Source organism: Anthonomus grandis, chromosome 22 (genome assembly GCF_022605725.1).
Source record: "Anthonomus grandis grandis chromosome 22, icAntGran1.3, whole genome shotgun sequence".
Taxonomy (NCBI): domain Eukaryota; kingdom Metazoa; phylum Arthropoda; class Insecta; order Coleoptera; family Curculionidae; genus Anthonomus; species Anthonomus grandis.
In genome coordinates this window covers 6841387-6865749 of record NC_065567.1, presented here as the reverse complement: position 1 = coordinate 6865749, position 24363 = coordinate 6841387, and the positions used below count along the sequence as shown (strand labels likewise).

Below are 24363 nucleotides of genomic sequence, written 5' to 3'. Positions count from 1 at the left end.
AATATCTAGCAATACTCATGCTAAGGGTTTTGTTATAACTTTTTTAGTGTTTGGTGGTAATACATTTTTAAATTCATAAAGTAGTTTCAATCTAGGTTATGGTTTTTAACAGATAATATTAATGTGATTGTTGAATGAAAACCTAGTATTTATCATATGTCTATCATATAATATTTATCAGATATTTTTCAAATCACATTCCAAGTTTGAATGTTGGGAAGCCTTTGGAGACTCTTGTTGGTCTTTTTCTGTCTGTATTTTGAAAATATTTTATAATACTGCTTTTTTAAAAGTTAAATGGAGCAATCAAGGACTAATTTTTTAAACATGATCTTATATGAAAATGTGGCCTCTCCCAGCAGATATGGGATGATTCATTACCAGTACTGAATTATTGCTTATTGTATCTCCTTAGCTCAAAAAAAAAATAGAGATGGTAAAACTTACTTTATACAGCATCCATACAATGATTACTCCATTAGAATCACTTGTGGTTAATTTTTTATGGGGGTCATTCCATGTCAGTACCTTGACGGCATCAGAATGACCTTCAAGTGTTTGATTCATGGACAAGTTGCTAGTTGAAGCAAATTTTCTAGTTTTCAAACTGGCATCAGTTCCTTAAATAGAAATATCTTTATGTTTTAGGATAAGCACTCAATATGGCATACAATAAGGATATAAATCACACGAGACACTTTCATAAAGGAATCACCTGAATCAAGTTTCAATATTTTCAAAAGTCCATTGTCACCACCAACAGCTATGTAGCCATCCTGTTTATTCCAATCCAGGGAGTGTATCTTTGTGTTATTTGGGATTGCGATCTAAAACGTATAAATCGAGCATGAATACTGTTTACCAAAACTAAAAATCAGTAGAAATTACCTTTTTACTTAGATATAAAAACATTTTTTCCGGTCTTTCTCCGACTATCAAACCCAATAGGTATCCGCCGTGTTTTGATGTTTGTTGATACTCTTGTCGCTATGGCAATCAGAAATTTGTGCCATGGTTGATGTGTGTGAAGCTAGCGTCCGATCGATATCCAGCAACCATAATCGAGAACGCAGCATATGCCGGTTGCCAGCGACCAATTTATAGTCCGCGCTCCCTGTTATTTAATCAATATAATGCCCGTATCTCCTAAAATTCCCAAGGGATTTTAATAATTTTTTGTCCAGATATTAACAATGAATACCTAAATTGACTGACGATGGTCTCAAGCCTCTACAAACTAAGGTTTTGTTGTGAAAATGAATTAAAAAGTCAAATGGTAAAAAAATGAAAAAGGCTCTAACTCCCAAAATTCCCAAAGGATTTGGAAAAAATTTTTTTTTATAAAAGATAATTAATATCTAAATTGATTTTAGATTCTACATTAATTGATTCTACAAACGAAAGTTTTTTGTTAAAAAATTATTGAATTTTTATATGTACAAAAAAAATTTAAAAGCTATAACTTCCAAAACTCCCAAAGGATTCGAATAAAACTTTTTTATACAACTAATAATAAATAACTAAATCCATTTAACATGGTTGCAAATCTCTACAAACGAAAGTTTTTTAATAAAAAATTATTGAAATGTTAGATGTAGAAACATATAAACGACTATAACTTCCAAAACTTCTAAAACTTTTATTTGTAGAGGTTTGCAACCATGTCAAATCGATTAAGATATTTATTATTAGTTGCATAAAAAAGTTTCATTTAAATCCTTTGGGAGTTTTGGAAGTTATTCTACATCTAACATTTCAATAATTTTTTAACAAAAAACTTTCGTTTGTAGAGGTTTGCAACCATGTTAAATCGATTTAGATATTTATTTTTAGTTGTATAAAAAAGTTTCATTTGAATCCTTTGGGTGTTTTGGAAGTTATAGTCGTTTATATTTTTCTACATCTAACACTTCAATAATTTTTTACCAAAAAACCTTTGTTTGTAGAGGTTTGCAACCATGTCAAATCGATTTAGATATTTATTATTAATTGTATAAAAAAGTTTCATTCGAATCCTTTGAGAGTTTTGGAAGTTATAGTCGTTTATATTTTTCTACATCTAACATTTCAATAATTTTTTACCAAAAAACTTTCGTTTGTAGAGATTTGCAACCAACTAAAATCGATTTAGATATTTATGAGTAATTACCTAAAAAAAGTTTCATTCGAATCCTTTGGGAGTTTTGGAAGTTAAAGCTTTTAAATTTTTTTTGTACATCTAAAAATTCAATAATTTTTTACCAAAAAACTTTCGTTTGTAGAGGTTTGCAACCATCTAAAATCAATTTAGATATTTATTATCTTTTATAAAAAAAGGTTTTATCCAAATCCTTTGGGAATTTTGGGAGTTAGAGCCTTTTTCATTTTTTTACCATTTGACTTTTTAATTCATTTTCACAACAAAACCTTAGTTTGTAGAGGCTTGAGACCACCGTCAGTCGATTTAGGTATTCATTATTAATATCTGGACAAAAAATTATTAAAATCCCTTGGGAATTTCAGGAGATACGGGCATTATATTGATTAAATAACAGGGAGCGCGGACTATAAATTGGTCGCTGGCAACCGGCATATGCTGCGTTCTCGATTTTGGTTGCTGGATATCGATCGGACGCTAGCTTCAAGGCTAATAAACTCAACAACATGGCATATGCTGCGTTCTCGATTTTGGTTGCTGGATATCGATCGGACGCTAGCTTCAAGGCTAATAAACAAACAACAAGTTGAGTTTATTAGCCTTGAACTTCCATGACGTCTTTTCTCTATGAGTAACCTGTTTGATTAGGCGTTTGCTTTAGATATTACGATTAAATGATAAGATTGTCAGATTAAATGAAATTTGATTTTCCGCCTTAATTTCGCCACACCTTTCTACCATTTTGAGTGGTCCAGTTAGGCACGCCAAATGTCAAGTTAGTTACAACAGTTTCCGTTGCCAAGCGAGAGGACACCAGCTGATTTGTCAGAATTTCTATCAGTTGATATGCAACCACCACTTCTCTATATTTTTGTGTTTTGTGGTACAAAGTTCAATATTGGTCCAATATCTAGTTCAAAGTACACTATTTCTACGGTCGAACAATTAGGTCGAACTATTAGGGTTATTTTTCATTCACATTTGTGGATTACATTCTAGAGAAGGTGAAGCCTATAAAGAAGAAAAATGATCCGTGGGGCCAAAATCTTAATTCAGCAGCAGGTTAATACACAAACAATGACAGTAAGGTAAATATTGAATATTGCAACTTAGGTACTTTCAAATCAGTGTGTTTTTAATTTTCTGTATGTTTTTTATTACAACAAAAAATATTATTGCCATACAATGTAAGCCACCTGTGTCCCTCCCCAAAAAAGTTATTTAGTAAAATAACACATTTTAAGCCTTCACTCTTAATTTTAGGTGTGATTTTCAAAAAAGTTACTAAACTAGACCTTTACTTATTTTTTCCAATAAAACTTTATCTACTTGTTTCTGCATTTATAAATAAAAAAAAATCTCCTATAGGGCTGTATTTGCCAAAAGTAGACAAAGGCATGTTTTTAAAACAAATATAGTTAAATTTTGTTTGTATATAGTATTATTATATATACACTATGTATTAATGATGATATTTAAGCATTAGTTACTCTTTACCTAACTATTCCGACAGCCAGCATCTTTACATTTTAATTTAGAAATTAAGTAAAAAATTACACCCACAATTATTCACAATTTAAAAAGTAAAAAACATAATAATAATTATTTTAATTAATTGGTAAAATTTTTGAGCAACTTTTGCAAATTTTACTTTTTTTTATAAAAGTCTGTTTTGAATTAAATTTTCTTTTCAACTTGTTCTGCAAACTATAATTTTATTGTTTATGGAACTGAAATTTTTTATATTGTATATTTTATGACCCTTCACTCTGATGATGGTTTCACCTTTTTTTTATGACTGGCTATTTTTAGCTTGATTTAAATGTATTTCTCAAGCTTTGTTTACAACAATGCATATTTTGTTTTGACATTAGTCTAAATTACTTTGTTTAACAATGGTGTGGTTTCCCAACTATAATCTGAGGCACAAGTTTTTAAATATCTATTTTTTAAAATTGATGGCATATAGTCCTATCCATCTAGCCATCATTAACTAATATAAAGATTTAATTTTTTATTTATAAGGTACTGTGCTATTCTAAGCAGCCAGATTTTTTTTTACTGAAACTATGCAGGTGTATGGATTGACCTCAACTTGTAAGTGTCTTTTAAAAACTGAAACTTATATACTTTGTATATTTTTATAACATTAAAAGTACTAGAAAACATCTTTGCTTCTCTTTAGAAAATGGACCTACTAACTTGAAATGTACCTTTATATTGAGCTTATTCGTGTTTTAATATTTTACATAGCAATAATGATATTACCTGCTTAATGGTACTATAGCTTTATGTAAAATCAAAATTAACAAAACGATTTTAACCTTCTAAGCATGAAATTTTTAATTTTATATAAACTCTTCATTCCATTTCAATTAACCTGTAGCGTACTCTAGAGTTGTAAGGTTAGGATTTAATAATCATTTAATTTTTAAATCAGATGATATAATTGATGTTTTGAGTCAAGGAAAATCATTTTAATTTTAATGTACATTTTTATGCTGTTAACTTTTTATATACTGTTTATATAAACTACCTAAGGTGTACAGTGTGTTAGGGGTTCAATTTACGATACTTTACCCACCTGTGGTACATCCAATTTTATCCACAAAAAATCAATTGAATGGGGGTCTATCAAATAAACATCATTATTACTGCCACTTACCCTAATAGTTTACCTAAATGGCCCAACAAAAGCAGGTAAAAATTGGAAAAAAGTCAAATCCCTGTACATGTTCAGGTAACATTTCATTAGTTAGTAAGGGGGAGGGGTATTTTTATGATAGGGAGTGGTAAGTGAGACAAATAATATGCATTATATGAAATAGTTCAAATTCAAAATATACTTTAATGTCAAAACAAAATATGCATTGTTGCTAGCAAAGCTTGAGAAACACATAAAGTAAGTTATAACTAAAATAAAATAAAGGTGTTACAAAAATAGTTCCAGTTAGTATATACAACAAAAAATCAAGCTAAAAATAGCCAGTCATAAAAAAACAGGTGAAACCATCATCAAAGTGAAGGGTCATGAAATATACAATATAAAAAATTAGTTTTTAAAAATTTAGTTCCATAAAATAATAAAATCATCATTGGCAGAACAAGTTGAAAAGAACATTTAATTCAAAACAGATTTTTGTTAAAAAAATTACATTTGCTCAAAAATTTTACTAATTAATTACAATATATATTATTATGTTTTTTATTTTTTAAATTGGGAATAATTGTGGGTGTAATTTTTTACCAAATTTCTAAATTAAAATGTAAAGATGCTGGCTGTCGGAATAGTTAGATAAAGAGTAACTATTGCTTAAATATCATCATTAAAACATAATGTATATATAATACTGTATACAAACAAAATTTAATAAAGACAATATTTATCAATATATAACATTATTAGAAAATTACTTAAGGGGTAGAATGCAGATGGTAAGAATTAATAATACCCTAAGTGAAAAGAGAGTTATTGAAATTAGCATCCTTTAAGGAACTGTGTTTGGGCCAATTTTATCTATAATATACCTAAATGCTCTGAACAATATATCAATGGTAAAATAATTTCCTATGCTTATATTTTCTGGTGAAAACTCGAATATGGCAAGAGAATGCTATGGCAGACCTTAAAATAATTAAAAATTGATTAAATACATTTAAACTGTCCCTAAATTTGACCAAAACAACTTAACATGCTTTCACCCAAGTTAAAATCAAAACAACTTACATAGCATTTTCTTTAGCTAATGCAAACAGACCTAACTTTGACTTCTGAACTTTAACTGACTGCAACATGAAAGAAGTAGTACATACTAAATACTTGTTGGACAGACTTGAAATCGAACTTTCACATAGACTATTTATCCAACAAAATTAGTCCATAAATTTTACATTCTTCATAGGAAAACTTGTGTGATAATTTACAAAGTTTTTGTTGAATCTATTATCTGATATGGTATTGTTGTATGGGGTTGATTGTATGAAGCACCATGTGATATTGATTTTTTTTTTCTTTGGCTTTTTCTTCTTTTCATTTTGTTATTGTGGTTTAGCTATATAGGTATGGGTTTGTGATAATTGTGTTTTAGCAGTAGAAACTCAATATTGTATGAATTGCAAAGAAAGAATAATTGATTTTCATTTATGACACATACAGATGTTCTCACCTAGGCGGGATGTGCAACTTAGCAACTTATAATATACTACACTAACAATATTACACAGTAAATGATTATTGTAATTATTTTCTGAAATAATTACAATATTATTTATTGTATATTATTATATTATTGTCTTTACCGAATCATTCATCATACAAGACTTTGGATTTAGATTTAGACAAATTTCCTGCAGGTACCAAGATATGACTTATTATATAATGTGGGAAATGTAAATTATCATGACGGTACATTTATTTATATAAGAAATAATTTAAAATACGAATTTGGAATACTAAACCTTGATGTTTTTAAAATTATAAATCTTAAAATAACATTAGCCAAAATTAATATATTAGACTCCTCGATCAGTCGTCTTACATCAATTATTATAAATTAAAAATTAACAAAAATATGAATAGGTCCAAACATTCTTTGGAAAAATTTTAAGCAAATTTTAAATAAAAAGAGCAAACCTTGGACCATTAATAAAATTGTTTTTGCAGATAAAATAATTGTTGATAAAAAAGAGATAGTGGAGGTATTTGTTAATCACTTTACAAATATTGAAAAAGAGATGGCAAAACAAAGAACTAAAAAATCCAAATTTTCTATTCCTTGAGCCAACTTGAGGTAGATGAACTGAGGGAGATGTTATTGAAATTATGAGCTCCTTGAAGAGTGGAAAAGCGCCTGGTCTGGATGATTTAAAAGCTGATACTCTCAAAAAATTTTTGCTAAACCCCATATATATTTAATAAACAAATCCTCTTCTGAAGGCAACTTTCCACAGGTTCTTACTGTAAGTAAAATATTTGAAGAAATTATAAAAATACGTTTGGAGAAATTCTTAACAAAATTTAAAACTTTATCTAAAAAACAATATGGATTCAGAGAGGGCGTAACTAGGGAAGATGCTTTGGCAAATTACCAGGAATCTTTAAATCTTTGGTGGACAGGGGCGAAAAGATTCTCCGTGTTTTTCTCGACTTGGCCAAGGCCTGTGATACAGTCGATCACACAATGTTAATCAACATTTTAGAAACAAATATAATTAGAGGAATTCCTTTAAAACTTTTAGGAAGGTACTTATCAAATAGGTTTCAGTGTGTGGAGATTGGTGGTGTTACAAGTTCGGAAGTCCTTGGGCCCATATTGTTTAACCTATACAATTCTATTTTCAATCTCCAATCATCTGGTAAGATAACATGTTTCGCGGATGACACTGGCGTTATTTATAGGAGAACCACTTGGGAAATTGTGATAAAAAAGCAGAATATGACCTGGTCAACGTTTGCAAGTAGCTTGATAACCAAAAACTTACCATTAATTTTTTATGCCATACCTTTTTTATGCCATTTAGATGCTACACTGATTCGTTGCATGATTATTAAGCACTTACCGTTATTCTTCCTGACAAATCGATTAACATTAACTTAACGTTAACAATAACCCTAAAAACATTAAATATTGAGGAGATGTACTTGATCCACATTTAACATATGGTATTTTGGTATGGAGTGGCGCTTTAAAAACACATATCAGGGCACTAGAGATTTTGCAAAAATGGTTATTGAGGAAAATCTTAGGCAAAAACGTTCTTTTTTCTTTGGACGCTCTATATAAAGAAACCAGTATCTTGGACCTAGGGAAGCTATTTTTCCAATCTGTAGCTATAAGACAATTTAAGAATAAAGATAGTACTATCATTAATTATCCCTACTTTTTCCAAAGTCCGAGTCCAAAAATTCATAAGTAAAATGAAAGGAGTGGATTCTAAGCCAATCTAGAGAGTATATTGAATATTTCATAGACTACAAAAAGTAGATGTATACATGTTTTTACAAAATTGTCAGCGGTAGTATAAATAAACCCCAATTTATTACTATTTACCTCAAAAAACCCTATTTTGACACTACATATTACTACCAACTTGGCTGTTATACTTCCAAGACTTTGACATTAATTGTTTATTGTATAATATTATCAATTTAAAAATTGTTATTTTAATGTATTTTAGCACTACTTAGGAGTAAAAACTCGAAAAGAATAAATACTTTTTATCGTTATTAGTGTAATAGGTTTGATAGTACCAAATTAAGATTTTTTTTATTGTTTTTTTTTTTTTTTTATTTAAAAAACTACTTTGTTAAAAGTAGTTTGTGTATTCATAACCCCTCAAGGTTAACCTTTTGTGGGTCATTTGTTTATTCAGAAATTTTAATTTTAAACTTTATTTTACTGTATTTTGTTGAATAAACTTATTATTTCCCATAAAAAATTTCCTATAGGCCCTCCCTACGAAGATACGGCCCCTTAAAGACGCCGCTAGAAATCGTTTGTTATTTAATAACTTTTGAAGTACTTTTTATAATTTAGGCCAGAGCACTGAAAATAATTTTTGAGTGAGGTCATCATATGTAGCCTAACAAATAGGATCATATAGTAGCCAACTAACGCGTGACAGTCGGCGACAGGTTGGTTGTTTATCTTCCCGCTTTTATTGCCGGTTCCATTCGCGTTTTTGTCATTTTTACACATTAAAATCTATAATAAACTGATCTGACTATTCCGTATAAGTGTTGTGCACCAGGATGACGAAATGAAATTACTCTAAAAACGGGCCTAAAGTTCATGCGTTTAGTTTTTTAAAGGAGAGTGATCTGCAAAACAAATGGTTATTCCGCGAAATGATTTAGTGCCTGGTGAATACTCTAAGGCCCAGCACCCACAGAAGTGGTATTGGCTTATGGCGTGGCAGTGGTGTGGCACCGACGTGGCAGCGGCCTGGCGTTTTGACGCCTACGAAAGTGGCACAGAAGCAGCACACAAAATGCAAATTTAGTCATTACTACAATGTCGTCTTCAGAGGACGAAGATGTTCTTGCTTTAGTGCATTTAAATAATATTAAAAGAAGACGATATTGGGTACATCCTTTATGGAAAAAGAAAAACAAAAAATATGGCAGCTTTAATGTATTTAAAGAGCTAAATCAGTATCCAGAACGGTTTCAGTCTTTTTATCGAATGTCTAAAGACTGTTTTACTCGGCTACTAAACATAATAAAACCAAAAATAACTAAAAAGAATACAAACTGGAGAAATTGTGTTAGTGCAGAAGAGCGATTATTAATAACTCTTAGGTAAGTAATTAAATAATAACTGTAGAATACACTAAAAAAACATAAAATTCATGAATAAATTTTATTATGAAATTTATGAATATGAACACATAAAGACAAACATAAAAACTAGTCATATGAATACCCTTGAGGCTGCTGATTCGAAAAACTAGTATTATATTCAAAATCGGTTCCATGTAATGTTTGTAGTGTATGGTATGGTTGACTTCTATTTTCGTTTGCTGGTTGATTTGACGTTGTGATATTAACCGGAGAATAAACTTGTATATTGGAAGGGTTTGAGGAAGATTCGCTAAGCGGTGAAATCATTTGCTGAACATTAGAATTTGATGTCTGATTTTCTTCTAAAATTTCTCCAGCCAAGTTCAAAATGCCAATTTTAAATTTTCTTTTTTGAAAATCAGTCATTTTTTTCATGTCCGGTAGCATACTTATCAGGAATGCCCTATCCGGATCCTCAGTTTTTTCAGGACATTCTTGTAATTTAGTTTGTTTCTTTTGAAAATATTCAAAAGCACTTGAATTGACTTCTTGCAAAGTAGGGTATTTTTTTGTTTCTTTCTTCTTTTTTGGTACGTGCACAGCTTCTGAACTACTTTTTTCCCCATATTCATTGGTGTCACTTAAAGGCGCCTCTAATTCACTGTCAGACTTGCTTGAATCAATTTCATTTGCGATACTTTCTTCTTGAATCATTTTAGTATTCCCCAATGATTTTCTTGATTTTGTGAATGGTTGTAAAAAATGTAAATTTTCAGCTAAATAGTAGGGTTTGATTGGTTTTGCTGAGGATCCCGACGGAACTTTTTTATTTAAATATTTTGTAAAACTTCCCCGGATATTTTTCCATCTATCCTTGCAATCATTTACTAAAACAAAAAAAAAGTTTTATATGCTGCTGGTTTATGTAAAAAAAAAGTCAAAAACATATTCTGGAAACTTTTTTTTAACAGTTTTTCCTTTGTGTCGTTTCAGATACTTTGCCACGGGCTCATCTTTTAAGTCCTTACAATTTTATTTTTTAAGGGGACATACAACAATACGAAAAATTGTTTATCACACAGCTAAGATGTTATGGAAAACTCTACAGCCACAGTTTTTACCAAAACCGACTAGTGAAAAATGGTTGGATATCGCTGAACGCTTTTATAGTCTATGGAATTTACCTAATTGTATTGGGAGCATTGACGGCAAGCACATTAGGATAAAAGCACCCCCAAATTCAGGATCTGCATTCCACAACTATAAAGGTTTTTTTTCTATAGTGCTGTTAGCTGTTGTCGACGCAGATGGCTTAATTATTTCTGTAGATGTGGGTGAATATGGCCGCAACAGCGATGGGCGTGCGTTAAAAGAAAGTAAATTTGGAAAGTGTCTGGTTCGAGGAGAACTTAATATACCAGATCCAACTCCTCTACCTGGTGAAGATGTAAATATTGGTTTTCCCTACTACTTTGTAGGTGACGAAGCATTTCCGCTCAGAAGCGATCTTATGAAACCATTTGCCCGCAATCAACTTACCAATGAAAGAAGAATGTATAATTACAGAATTTCTCGGGGACGCAAATCAGTGGAATGCTGCTTTGGTATGTTAAGTACTAAATTTGGAATATTGCAAACGCCCATCTGTATGAAAACGAAAAGGATTGATATAATAATCCTAGCAATATGTGCTTTACATAATTTTATTCTTGACAAAAAAATCCGAAAAAGTTCCGAAATAAAGACGAATTATTCCAAGTCCTAAAAGAAGCATGGAGTGAAATTTCCGGAGATATTATACACAATCTTCTTGAATCTATGCCAAGACGGTGTAGTGAAGTTGTGAAGAATAACGGTTATGCCACAAAGTATTAGTGTGCTTTTATCCACATTTTGTATTATAACATAATTATGTCATGAAAATAAAAAGTTTCTCCATTTTTGTCCTTAGAGAAAATAAATTTTGTTTGCATATTTTGTAATAAATTATTTGTTTTCAATTTTTTTTTCTAATTATTTTCGTCACTACTAGATATAACCATAAACATTATTTACTATTACTTCGAATTAGTTTTAATAAGAAAAAAATAAAAATATTAAAAGTTTCTCCACTTTTGGCCGGCACTGTAGGCCAAAAGGCCGGGTGTTTTAGGAAAGTGGTTCGCCCGTATAACTTTTTTAATTTTTAAGTTAAAAAAAGTTTGGTACGTGAGTGTAGCACTTAAATTGGGATTGATTTTAAATAAGATTCCCCAATTTTTTTGACATTTTGATAGAAAATAACATTCTAAGAAAAATGATATGTCAACTTTTGACACCTAACCTTTAAATTATATTATTAATTTTTTATATTTAAATCTAGAGTGCCATGAATGATCTTAAATCGTAAATTTTACATCAAGTAGTCCTAGAAAAAAATAATTGACTGTCTTTTGTTTTTCACAGCTTTCCTAGATGCGTCTAAAGTTTGCAAAATCCGAAAATACGGCTATAACTCATCAAAAGCATTAACTCAAGATTGCTGTGAATTAATAAAATATTTGTTTTCGTTTTAAATAAATTTAATAATTATTAACGATAAATTGAAGGGCTTTTGAAGTGTTTTTTGTCGGTATTTATAAGGTTTGTTCTCACAGCAGTAAGAAACAAGTTTTCGACAAATACACATGCGCAATATAGTAAAATGCGTTCGCACAGGAACTTCTGATCGGTTTCAAATCAAAAGTTTGATGTTCTTACACAAATTTCTGATCGTCATCTGATAGTCAGACTTGTTTTCGGATTTATTTCAAGCAAAGTGTCAGAGAATTCGTGTAGCCAGTCAACGCCGATCTTCGAGGAGGGCTTAAATGTAGGAATCTGTACCGCGATTCGGCACACACTCGGGTTTTTCGTCGGTTCGGTTCGGTACGGAACAAGCGCCTGCGCAAATCGATTTAGAATACATAATGAAGGATAAAAATTGATAAATAGCATATTTAAATTTTTTATTAATACTTTAATACGGACTTATTAGGGACTTTTCCGTGGGGAAGAATTAAAATGTAACTAAATGTGCGTTAGGTATATACGTTTGTGATGTTTTAAAAGATGTCTACATATTATATATATACAGGGTGTCTCACGACGAATAGACGCGATCGATATCTCGGAAACTAATTTTTCAAAAATTTTGAAAACTTGGCAGCATGGCACAGTCGATGGGGGCTACACAACTAAAATATTTTGACAGTTGTGACGTTTCCGGTTATACCGGAAGTAGGTGTCAACTTCGTTATTTTAAATGGAACACCCTGTATATTTTTACATTTTTGGTTTTTACGTGAAATTCTAAGTATATTTTGTGTATAATGTCCTATACCTAAGTGTAACCGTTTTTGACATATTTTAAATTTCATGTGAAAAACTATGTTTATAAGCCCTAACATAATTACCGATTACTCCCTTTTAGTAGCCTTTATTTATTGGTTAGTTTTGGTTTTATTTTAGAGGAAGGACCACTTTAAAAGACTATTTTAATATTTGGCTAAAAAAAAGATACAGGGGGGTTAAAAACTAGCATTAAAAATTAAAATTAAAAAATCATTAAAAGTCAATTTTTTTAAATGGAAACCCACTATTTTTATAATTTTTTTATAAAGATAATTAAAAACAAGGTTAACTTTGTATAAGGTTATCTAGTCCAAAAATTGATAGTTTCCGAAATATTGGCAGTTTAAATTTGGCCTAATATTAAAAGCCGTATAGTAACACGGCTCAAGGATTGTTGATGAGTTGGGCATGACGGTTGTCATAGTAACCGCTAGAAGCGGCAGTAAGATAATGGATTATAACAGAAATGTACACTTTTTAATTAAATTACACTTTTACGAAGAAAACTTAAATAGCAAGTAACTTATAAATTTAATGCATTTGCAGCATTTTATTTTACTTAATTTTATATTAATAGGTAGGTACATTATTATATCTACTTAAATTTATTAACGAGATTATTTATTTATTTTCATTTATATGCGTTTAAAATTATAATGAGGAGAAGATATTAAATTAGAAGATGGAAATTTATAATTAGAAGATAGCTAGATAACTAAACATGCATCACCAATTTTGGACAGACTGTATATTAGAACCCAATAACTATATAGAGACACTGTGTATAATTATGTATAGGTAATTTTATTGCTTTCATTATAATAGTAGGTATATCAACACAATATTATTAAATATACATAATTGTCAATATAAATGTAAAAGGTTAAATACGTAAAAAGAATAAACATGATAAGATTATTATAATCTAACCACTAACCACACTTTTTGGTGAACGAACGGGCGAAAAACAAAAACACCACGGAACTAGCCGAACTCACATACCGAACCGAGGTACGGATTCCTACAATTATGCCCTCCTGATCTTCGGAATATGAACATAACCTCTAAATTGTTGTTTCTATTTTGTCGTTTTGTATAGTCCTTGATATTCGTTTTGAAAATTGTATTTTATATTTTTGGATTAGTGTAAACATAAACATTAAGGAAACAAGTGCTTTTGAATCGTCGGAAGAATCTGATCAGAATTATGTTGATTCCGACTTATTAATTGATGAACGGATAAAGCCCAAAAGTCAAAACTATTTTCATGAAACTGTCTCCTAATTTAATAGAATATAATTTCCCGAGCATTTTAGAGTAAGTCTTGAAGTAGCAAATAATCACACAATCTTAAACTCTATTAATAATATACAGCTATTTCAAGGTTGTAGTATAATTTTTGTTTTGTTTATGTTTTATTTATTTTCCCATTTCCCACTGGGATAAAAAAGTGAGGTTATTTTTCTTCTCCACTCAACCCGTATTTGATGTTCGCACAGACGGTTTCGAATCGATCAGAAGTTGTAATATTTTACACATGCGCATCAAGAATGGTTTGGAAACAGTTTCAAACTTGTAAGAAATTTGCAGTGAGAACAAACCTATAATAAAAATAAAATTTATAATAGTAAGTGGGCATTGAATTTGACATATCATTGTTACGAATTGTCACGGCAACCTGTCAGTTTCTGATAATTCGAGTTATTCAGACATCTTTCACTGTAATTATAAATGATCAATGTTGTATTATAAATTATAATTATTATTATCCTAATCGCGTTTATTTTATTGTTCGGTTATTGTTCTTATCTAGTTTAGTAGTTTTTATAGTTTAGTTTTATTCGTTATTGTACTAATAATCATGCAAAGCTATACCAGGTCGGAGAAAATTGATATGTTGTTAATATTTGGAGAGTGCCGACAGAATTCGACTAATGCTGGTCAAATGTATGCTGAAAGATTTCCCGATCGACGCGACGTCATCCCACGAGACAATATTTCCCGAGACTTGTCGAAAAAATGCGCCGCGAGCCTGAAGTTGAAAATGAAAATGTCAGATTTGTTAATAATGAAGAAAAAGAAATAGACGTTTTGGCACTTGTAGAAGTAAATAATAATGTTTCTCTAAGAGAGATTGCTGTGGAATGTCAAATATCAAAAGACACTGCATATAGAATTTTGCATAAATACAAATATTGAAGTTATATAAGAAGTTATTAAGAAGACTGCAATATTGTTATTGGTTTTTAAACCAATATCAAGAAAATAATAGATTCCCGTTTAAAATAATTTACACTGATGAAAGTCGCTTCACCAATTTGGGACTATTTAGCCGAAACATTAAAAGATATTGGTCTGAGGAAAACCTATACTGCTGAAAATCGAAATTTTTAAGTACGTTTTGGATTTAATTTTTGGATAGGTATAATTGGATATAAAATCTTGGGACCTATATTTTTTTGATGGACAATTAACGGGAGAGAGATTTTGGTTTTTTTAATGCAAGAAATCGAGCACTTTATCGACGATCTCCTTCCCACTTAATAATAGAGTTGAGATGTATTTCCAACAAGATGGCTCTCCTCCACATAATGCTCGAGAAGTTACAGAATACCTAAAGAATAACTACGGAGAATACTAGATTGGAAATTTAGGACCAAATCAATGGCCACCCAGCTAAAAAGCCCTTTTTTTAAGTTAACTTAGATATTTCATTTATTACTTTTGAATTAGAGCACCTGACCTCACCCCACTGGATTTTTTTTTATGGGGAACCATTAAAAATGCAGTATACGATATCGTATAAGCGAAATTAACTGGAAAATAAAGAGCGGGCGGCAATAAATCGAATAACTGCTGAACAATTGGACAACGTCGTTCAAGCAACTATTCGACGAATACAATTTTGCCAGCAACAAATGGGTGGACATTTTGAGCATTTTGTGTCTTAATAAATTATTTGATATGTCAACTGTCAAATAATTTACTTGTTTTTTCATTGGGTAAGTCACGCATCACTATAGTCGATTTTACAGTGACGCGACGGCGGCGCTGCGATCAATCCAATATCAAGAGATACTTTTGAAAGTACCCACTATCAATTGTCTTATACCAAATGATTTGTAAAAAAAATACACTTTTTAACTATGGTAATGAGCCACCCTAGTTCGATTTGAAAAAAATGGAGTTCGAAAATACGATTTTGCAAACTTTACAAGCATTTAGGATAGCTGTGAAAAACAAAAGACAGTCAATTATATTTTCTAGGACTACTTGTAAAATTAACGATTTAAAATTATTCATTGCACTCTAGATTGAAATGAAGTTGGGGGGGTCCCATCTAAAATAAGAAAGTTAGGATCATTTCCCGTTAAACCGGAAGAAAACAACTGAATACGTCAGCCAATCTCCAACCAAATTTCTTTTTTTTAACTAGAATTTTTTAACTAAAATTAAAAAAGTTATTTATTATAATAGTTATATAATATTATAGGGGTGACCCTAAATCCTCATTCGAAATACGCCAGAAAAAATTTAAAACGGTTTTACTAAATTTCTTATTACGTCAACGAATTGCGACAACCCAAGAAAGATTTTTCTTTGCCATTAACAGACAAGGTCTTTTGTTTCTTACAGAGATAATCAACTATATATGTCATTATTTTTAATATAAAAAAAAACAAAATGATTCCTTCAGATCTCTCAAAACAATAAAATTATTAAAAAGGTAAAACAGTAGTGTAAATCTTTGCTCTTGGTCCGGCCAACAAAATATTTAACCAAAACCAGATGACCTTTCAATTTTGCACCTTTCAAGAGCCATCTATTAAGTGTGAAGTCCCGTTGCCGCCTTCCATTGGTCACACTTGAAATGCGTCAGACTGTAAATCGTGCACTCTTCTGAGCGCTATTGGCTCGACTAATTTTGTTTAGATTTTCAAAAAAAAGATATTTCATTTGTGAAAACTTAACTATATAATCATCAATCAAGTTAAAAATTAGTTAAAAATAAAATTATTAGCATAATAAAAAGTTGCGTTATTTCGTAAAATACTTAATTATTGTGTTGTTAAAACATCGACCAAAAGGTTTTGTTCTCGAATATAATGTACGCTATCAATAAAATAATGAAAGGCGTTCTTTGTAAATTTTCTCAAGCACATAATTTCCAGATATCTACGGACTTCAATCATTCGGCCAGCTCAGGCTGCTGTGGCAGAAACGCCGAAACCGCACCAGGAAGAGAACCTTTCTTTTGTCATGAATCTCTTCCGAGGGCAAGTTGAACATCGTCAGATCTTCCCCTACCCTAGGGTCCTAAATGAAGAACAAACAGAAACCCTTCAGATGTTAGTCGATCCAACTGAAAAATTTTTTAAAGAAATAAACAACCCTGCCAAAAATGAGGAATTAGAAAAGGTATAGTATGAAGTTGTCAAGAAACTATAGTTTTCCTCTTAATCTAACATAAACGTGTGGTTAGTTTTCTTTGCTGATCAATAATGAAAATTTCTATTACTTTGCAAATTCTTGACAGTCACATAGGAAAAAATGCCATATTATTATTTAGTAAAAGAATCTGTACTAATTTGCATTTAATACTCTGCTTTTAATAGGAATATTCTTGTCAATCCTGCCTCAATACCTGGATTCAACGTTCAACAAACATTTTGGCAAAATTTTATATATTGTTACAAAGTTGCCTTACTACGGCCCTATCTTGGCCGGATTATTTTAATCGATTTATATTTGTACTTAAAGAACATGTTAAAATTCTAGAAATTAGTTAAAGAATCTTATTGGGTATGTATACCTGATTCGATGTTAAGTTTAAGTTTATAGTTGTGATTTGAGTACGCTAAATAATCAATAAATGATTAGAAATATTAAGTGGTCGTAAGTGAAGTAGTGAATAAAAGTTTAGCGTTCAAGGGTGCTTATTCATTGAACCCACGCGAAATATGTAACAATTTGTGTCAAAAGTGGGATAAAAAAGGGCATTTTGCAACACAGAATTAGGAGAGCATAAAAGTATGGTAAATACGAGAAAGCAAAGTGCCTAGATGGACCAAATTAATAAATTCATGTCCGAATTTATGAATAAAATGAAAGAGCGACAACGACAGGAAAAACAAGAGGAAAGAGAGGCGGCAACAGGAAAAAAGGTAACCATCAGTGCTATTGAGCTTTCATAGCATCTCACAGAATATAAAGCCTCCAACGTTTGACGGCCAGACTTCTTGGGCAATGCACAAGCGACAATTTGAAGCAGCTACAGCCAGTGGTTGGGATAATGAAGATAAAGCAACTGCTTTGGTGGTAGCTCTTCGGGAATCTGATTTGAAAACAGCAGTGAAGCGCTGAATAAAGTCCTTAAAATTGAATCTGCGCATAACATTTCCAGGCCAAAGATTAGAGATGTTTTCATCAAAGAGAATAAGGGTGATGCCGATAGTGAATGTCTACAAAATCTGTTTACAGAGATCATCAAGGTAATAAGGTAGGAAAAGAAGGAATTCAGCAGCCTCCTGGCCTCGAAGGTATTCAGTACTATTGATGTGGACGCAATATACATTATACATACGCAAGTACTCATGAAACGTGATTATAGAGTCCAGATGCGCTCTCCTTCGCCATCCAGAGATCGCGGATCCTCTGAACTAGTTACGAAAACTAAATACAGCCAGCACGGGTGGGTGTTGGCTTGTGAAGATAAAAGACCCTGGAATTATCTCCCTCAGAAGCCCGGGAAAATCTGCCGAAAGCCTGACCATCGAAAGCGAAGTTAATGAAAGACCAGTTTCCATTACGGTTGACCCGGGAGTAGCGGTGTCTCTAATAAGATCAAGCATAGTACATGAACTAAAGATTGAGCCTTATCTCGGACATTAATGCTGCGCACAGTGACTGGCGAATGTTACTGTGGAGATGACAACATCCGGTGGGCAGTCTCACTTTAAATCACAAGGTATTCGTGGCTGATATAGAAGATGAGTTTATTTTAGGAATGGATCTTATAGACAGCACGGATTCTCATTTGACAACAGGCCAAATATTCTTAGATTTGGTTCCGAATCTAAGAATATTTTAAGAATTTTTTTGGTCCAGTGCAAGTAAAGGCGCAGCTGCTATAAGGGTTGTGGCAGAAGATTCTGTTTGAGTGGGTGGTAATAGTGAGAAGATCATTTTTGGAAGATTGGAGAAAAATTCTGAGAGAGGCATTGGATTGAGCCTAATACAAGAGAATGCCTGTGGCAAAGTCACTGGTAACATCAGAAGGTGACATTCCCATAAGGATTGCAAAAATCCTCACCAATAGTCTTAAGATAAACAGTGGTAACTTGGTGGCTTTATACCAACCAGTAAAATCTCTGTTTAGATATGAAGAAAGTTGCGCGATTTCTTTGACCAATAGACGTGACACGAATCTGGACAGCTTCGCAAATGCTTGGAAACATCTTTTTCCCACGAATTGAGCAAGGCCACAGTTCGCAAGAGAGTTGAGCAATCTCAATTTGGTCTTTGAAGAGCCTAATGGTAAAACTGAAAGAACTGGAGTAGTTAGAGAGTGGTTAAGTTTGAGTCCTAAAATAAATACTGAAAATGCTCAACCAAGCCGTCAGCCACCTAGGAGACTAGTACCAGGAGTTACCAAACACCAGGAGGCAGGGTCCCTCATAAACAACCTGCTTAAGGAGGGAATTATCGAGGAGTCAAACAGCCCATGGTCATCTGCAGTAATCTTAGTGACGCAAAAGGATAGATCAACTAGATTCTGTGTCGACTATAGAAAACTTGAACATGACGTCATCAAGAAAGATAGTTACCCACTTCCTAGAATTGACGATACGCTTTCGACTCTTGCTGGTTCAAGCTGGTTTTTGACATTGGATCTAAAAAGTGGATATTGGCAAGTGGGCATTCAGGACCAAGACAAGGAGAAAACTGCGTTGTTACTGGAAATGGCCTCTATCATTTTAATGTTATGCCATTTGGTCTGTATAATGATCCCGCTAGAGATTCTAGAGGTTTGTATAACGAGAACTTACATAGAAGACATGCCATGTTTGCCTTGACGATGGTCTCGTAATGGGAAAAACTTTTGATGAACACCTCGAAAACCTAAAAGCAGTTTTTAACAAAATTCAGAATGCCCAGCTTAAATTGAACCCAAAGAAGTGCTCGGTCTTTCAACAGAAAGTAATTTTTTTGGCCATGTGGTATCGTCAGAAGGAATCCAAACTGAACTCGGAAAAATTAAAAGCATAGAGGACTGACTGCGATCTCGTGATAAAGGTTGTCGAAGGATTTACCAGTATAGTTGTCCTTTTTTATAGGTTGACAGAACATAAATCCAGTTTTATGTTCCAGTCCCATATTAAGATAACCACAACAATCCGATTCACTCCATCCTCCAAACGCGTATCCTCTAACTTTAGGAAACGTTTTTGAATGAACTCCAGAACGTCACTGTGATAGTTATATATAGGATACCAAACATTAGCAGTGTAGTCTAGCTTTGATAAGACTTGTGAGTTATACAACGTTGTAATTATCTCCATACAAGAAAAGTCTTTGCTATTTCTAGTACTAAGCCCAAGAGTCTGGCCGCAGAAATCGCAGGCCGCAGAGTTCTTTGATGTGAGAAATTAAACTAAACTTATCGTTAAATAGTACGCCCAGGTCGTTAATCGAACAAACTCGTTCCAAAGGTTCTTAAAACGTTAAAACTCTTCGTTAAAACGTTCTTATTTTGTATTGAAACATAATTGGATTTTTTTTGTTTGGTGTAAGAGATAATTTTGCACTTGCACACCAATATTTAAATCAAGACGGTTCTGGACAGACCAACTATTTAGCGAGTCGACATTTTTTTTGAAGAGACCGGCAGTTCAAGATCGATACTATTCCGATAAACAGTTTAAGGTTATCAGGATATGCTAATTTGAGGCACTTTATTTTCAAAGATGGGACCTGGTACCCTATAATAATATAATTATAAATCTGTGTAGAATACGTCCACTTGGCTTTGTCTTGGCTGGATTATTCCGATCAATTTATATTTGTACTTAAAGGATATTCTGTTAAAATTCGAGAAAATAGAAGAATGTTATTGGGTTATAAAGAATTCGATGTTAAGTTTAAGTTTATAGTTATGATTTGAGCACGTTAAATAATCAATAAATGGTTAGAAATAATAACTGAATGTAAGTGAAATAGTGAATAAAAATTTAGTGTTTGGTGTTCAAGTGTGCTTATTTATTGAATCCACGGGAAATCCGTAATAGTATTTTACTTAGATTTGTTTTCTTAAATAAATTCACAGGCAAGGCTTGGTAAAATTAAAAAAATATATTTGTTCTACCAGGTTTACGTTTTTTTTCTAAAATAATATTAACGAAAAAACTTACTGCCAGCTTTTACTTACTTTTTGCATTAGTTTAAGTATGCTACCAGAGTTAATTCAGTTCTCATGGTCTCAAAGTCGAAATTTCTCTGGTGCTTTAATTGTTTCATGTTCTGGGGCATTTGCGTCTAAGGTCTACCCTTCTGATGTTAATTTTAGCGTCGGTATGGTCTTCTAGGTTTTTTTTTGTAAAAACGAAAGTTTTTGACTGTGTGTGTGATCACTTTATTTTGAAACTGCATAGCTTTGAATCTAATTAAAGAAAATTTAATAGTATATTTTTATTTATGTATTTTTTTTTACACAAAAGGTTGAGGATAACACTATTGCTGGACTTTGGGAACTTGGAGCTTTTTCTCTACAAGTACCTCAAGAGTTTGGAGGTTTAGGTTTGACCAATACCCAGTATGCTAGATTAGTAGAAATTGTGGGAGCAAATGACTTAGGTGTAGGAATTACTCTAGGAGCTCATCAGTCCATTGGTTTCAAGGGAATCCTACTCTACGGTACTCCCGAGCAAAAAGAAAAATACCTACCTAAAGTTTCTAATGGTACTTGGGCTGCATTTTGTTTAACAGAACCATCTTCTGGATCAGACGCTGGTTCTATTAAGTAAGTATTTATCTATCTATCGGTTTATTTAAAGAAAACACTAATTAAATTCATTTTGTTCAGGTGATTAAATAGTTATTTAAAACGCAAAATATGTTGTTTACATGATATGTACTTAGTAACCGCATTTTAAAAGTTAAGATTCAAAAACAAAAATTTTAGAACTAGAGCGGAGTTGTCTCCAGATGGAAAACATTTTATTATGAATGGATCAAAAATCTGGATCAGTAATGGAGGATTGGCTGAGGTAATGACAGTTTTTGCTCAAACGCCGGTCATCGATTCGAAAACTGGAAAGACCACAGATAAAGTTACTGCATTTATTGTTCAGAGATCTTTTGGAGGAGTGACCAGTGGCCCGCCAGAGAAAAAAATGGGTATAAAATGTTCTAATACTGCAGAGGTTAGTAATAGTATGATTAAGAATAATGCTTTGCTTGAGACACACTTTGTATTTACATATAGCTTAATATTGTCGAATAAATCTAGTATTTAGTAATAATAAAATATGAGCATGTAAGATACCATATTCCAGCAATGAATAATAATCCAGATCGTGGAAAACAAATCCACGATCTGGATGTTCTGAAAAAAAGCACCATGTTTTGCCACCATTAACAAAATACTTTGACATTCCAAATATTTCAGTTAGAAACATTTTTAGGTATATTTTGACAATGTCAAAATTCCAGTAGAGAATGTCCTTGGCGGTGTTGGTAATGGCTTTAAAGTTGCTATGAACATTCTAAATAACGGAAGGTTTGGCATGGCTGCAGCGCTATCAGGAACTATGAAAACCTGTATTAAGAAAGCTGTTGATTTTGCAAATCAGAGAAAACAATTTGGCCAAATAATTACAAATTTTGGAGGTATTCAAGAGAAATTTGCTAGAATGGCAATGTTACATTATGTTACCGAGTCTATGGCCTATATGATCTCAGGAAACATGGATACTGGGTCACAACATTACCACTTAGAAGCAGCTATTTCAAAAGTAGGTCGAATTATTATTTAAATAACATCATCGGCGTACATAATTCATTCACTGCGGCTTTTATAGTGTTTTGCATCAGAAGCTGCTTGGAATGTATGTGATGAAGCCATTCAAATCATGGGCGGAATGGGATATATGAAAGAAACGGGTTTAGAAAAAATCATGAGAGATTTAAGAATTTTTAGAATTTTTGAAGGAACTAACGACATTCTTCGTCTTTTTGTTGCACTTACAGGTAAGAATTATTATTTCTTAGTAAAAAGTCAGACTTCTAAAATAACTCCGTAGGGATTCAATATGCGGGAGCTCATTTAAAGGAGCTTCAATCAGCTTTTCAAAACCCAACAGCTAACCTTGGTCTAATTTTTGAAGAGGCATCAAAGAGAGTTGGCAGAAAGGTGGGTTGGAGTTCACCACCTTCAATGGAGCCCCATATTCACAAAGATCTTGCACAGGCTGCTTCAGAGCTCGCTATTAGCGTTGATTCTTTCGGTCAATCGATTGAAATGGTACTTATCAAATATGGGAAGAGCATAGTAAATGAACAGTTTATCTTAAATAGAATCGCCGATGCTGTTTTCGATATATATGCTAGTGCGGTTGTTTTAAGCAGAGCTTCTGCAGCTTTGAAGGAAGGGGGAAATACCGCTCAACATGAAAAGTTAATGGCCGAGGGTTGGACTCTTGAGGTAAGAAACTTGTTTTTCCTACATTAAAGTAGTAGTTTTAATATTTCATTTATTTTAGGCAACTCAAAGAGTCTCTGTTAATTTGAAAATGATAACAAGTGGCAAAAACTTGGCGAATTTTACTAAAATGAGTTTAATAAGTAAAAACGTATTTGGAGCCGAAGGAGTAGTACAACTAAATCCATTAAAACTATAATTTAAATATTGGTTTAATCGTATTTCTAATTGTTAAAAGTGTGTGTATATAATTGGATTGTTTTGTTGGGAGTATATATTGATATTTTACCTTTATACATTTACATTGAATATTCACTACATCCGTACCTTATAAATAAAATTTGGTAGTATTTTTGTATATATTTTTTCTCTTTGCATTTGCGCAAACAGGGATACGAATATTTGCCACCCAAAAACGTTTGATACCGCTCCACATAAAGATTTTCTAAGTCAGTATTAATAATTGTGGTAAAAATAGTGAAAATAATATCATTATATAGATATTTTTAGAAGTGTTTTTAACATCCTATCGATATATTGCAGCTTGAAAAAAATTGTATAGTCAACTAAGCCATTTTTTTAAGTCATAATTTTTTTTAAATTCAATTTAACAGAGTTGTTAAAACGAATATTTCTTACCAGACCTCAAGATATTTGCATGTGACTTTTTCCTAAAAGCTATGTGTGTGATCAGGCTGCCTCTTTTGAAGATTCGATATTGTAACAAAACTCAGAAACACACTCTTGTCTGGAACACACTTACGCCAGGAAGTTACATTTATGTCAGGAACACAGTGTTTCATCTGAGTCGCGTTGTATTGCTTTCAAGACAAAAAAAAATTGATTAAATTGTCTAGAATTGGAAATACTTAG

General features: G+C 32.0%; 3 protein-coding genes across 5 annotated transcripts in view; 2 read left to right on the top strand and 1 right to left on the bottom strand.

Moving 5' to 3' along the window:
- LOC126748213 (WD repeat-containing protein 35) overlaps positions 1-1039 on the bottom strand; it is a 70087-nt gene extending 69048 nt beyond the window's left edge. For 2 of the 3 annotated variants that reach the window (XM_050457293.1, XM_050457291.1), the window contains exons 1-3: positions 889-943; positions 716-827; positions 448-620 (exon numbers count right to left, since the gene is read on the bottom strand). In XM_050457293.1, the coding sequence (XP_050313250.1) occupies positions 448-620; positions 716-827; positions 889-912 (309 nt within the window). In that variant the 5' untranslated portion in view covers positions 913-943. Of the gene's footprint in view, positions 1-447; positions 621-715; positions 828-888 lie in introns of all 3 variants that reach the window. The other variant, XM_050457290.1, reaches the window with a different exon arrangement.
- Positions 1040-3017: 1978 nt separating this feature from the next.
- Positions 3018-23848, top strand: LOC126748220 (very long-chain specific acyl-CoA dehydrogenase, mitochondrial). Its single transcript, XM_050457304.1, has 8 exons — positions 3018-3225; positions 16964-17210; positions 21509-21810; positions 21973-22213; positions 22475-22804; positions 22871-23039; positions 23093-23493; positions 23552-23848. The coding sequence occupies exons 1-8, from the start codon at positions 3164-3166 to the stop codon at positions 23687-23689; spliced, it is 1890 nt and encodes a 629-aa protein (XP_050313261.1). The 5' UTR covers positions 3018-3163; the 3' UTR covers positions 23690-23848.
- LOC126748227 (uncharacterized) lies at positions 8537-11419 on the top strand. The gene is made up of 2 exons (XM_050457316.1): positions 8537-9437; positions 10413-11419. Exons 1-2 carry the CDS (start codon positions 9151-9153, stop codon positions 11182-11184), a joined length of 1059 nt encoding a protein of 352 aa, XP_050313273.1. The 5' UTR covers positions 8537-9150; the 3' UTR covers positions 11185-11419.
- Positions 23849-24363: the final 515 nt, after the last annotated feature.

Excerpts from the sequence above, each read along its gene's own strand:
- LOC126748227 (XM_050457316.1), top strand. The coding sequence starts at position 9,151 with ATGTCGTCTTCAGAGGACGAAGATGTTCTTGCTTTAGTGCATTTAAAT. Across the intron at positions 9,438-10,412 it reads CGATTATTAATAACTCTTAG|ATACTTTGCCACGGGCTCAT; the intron begins GTAAGTAATTAA and ends GTGTCGTTTCAG.
- LOC126748220 (XM_050457304.1), top strand. The coding sequence starts at position 3,164 with ATGATCCGTGGGGCCAAAATCTTAATTCAGCAGCAGGTTAATACACAA. Across the intron at positions 3,226-16,963 it reads ACACAAACAATGACAGTAAG|ATATCTACGGACTTCAATCA; the intron begins GTAAATATTGAA and ends CATAATTTCCAG. Across the intron at positions 22,805-22,870 it reads TAGAAGCAGCTATTTCAAAA|TGTTTTGCATCAGAAGCTGC; the intron begins GTAGGTCGAATT and ends CGGCTTTTATAG.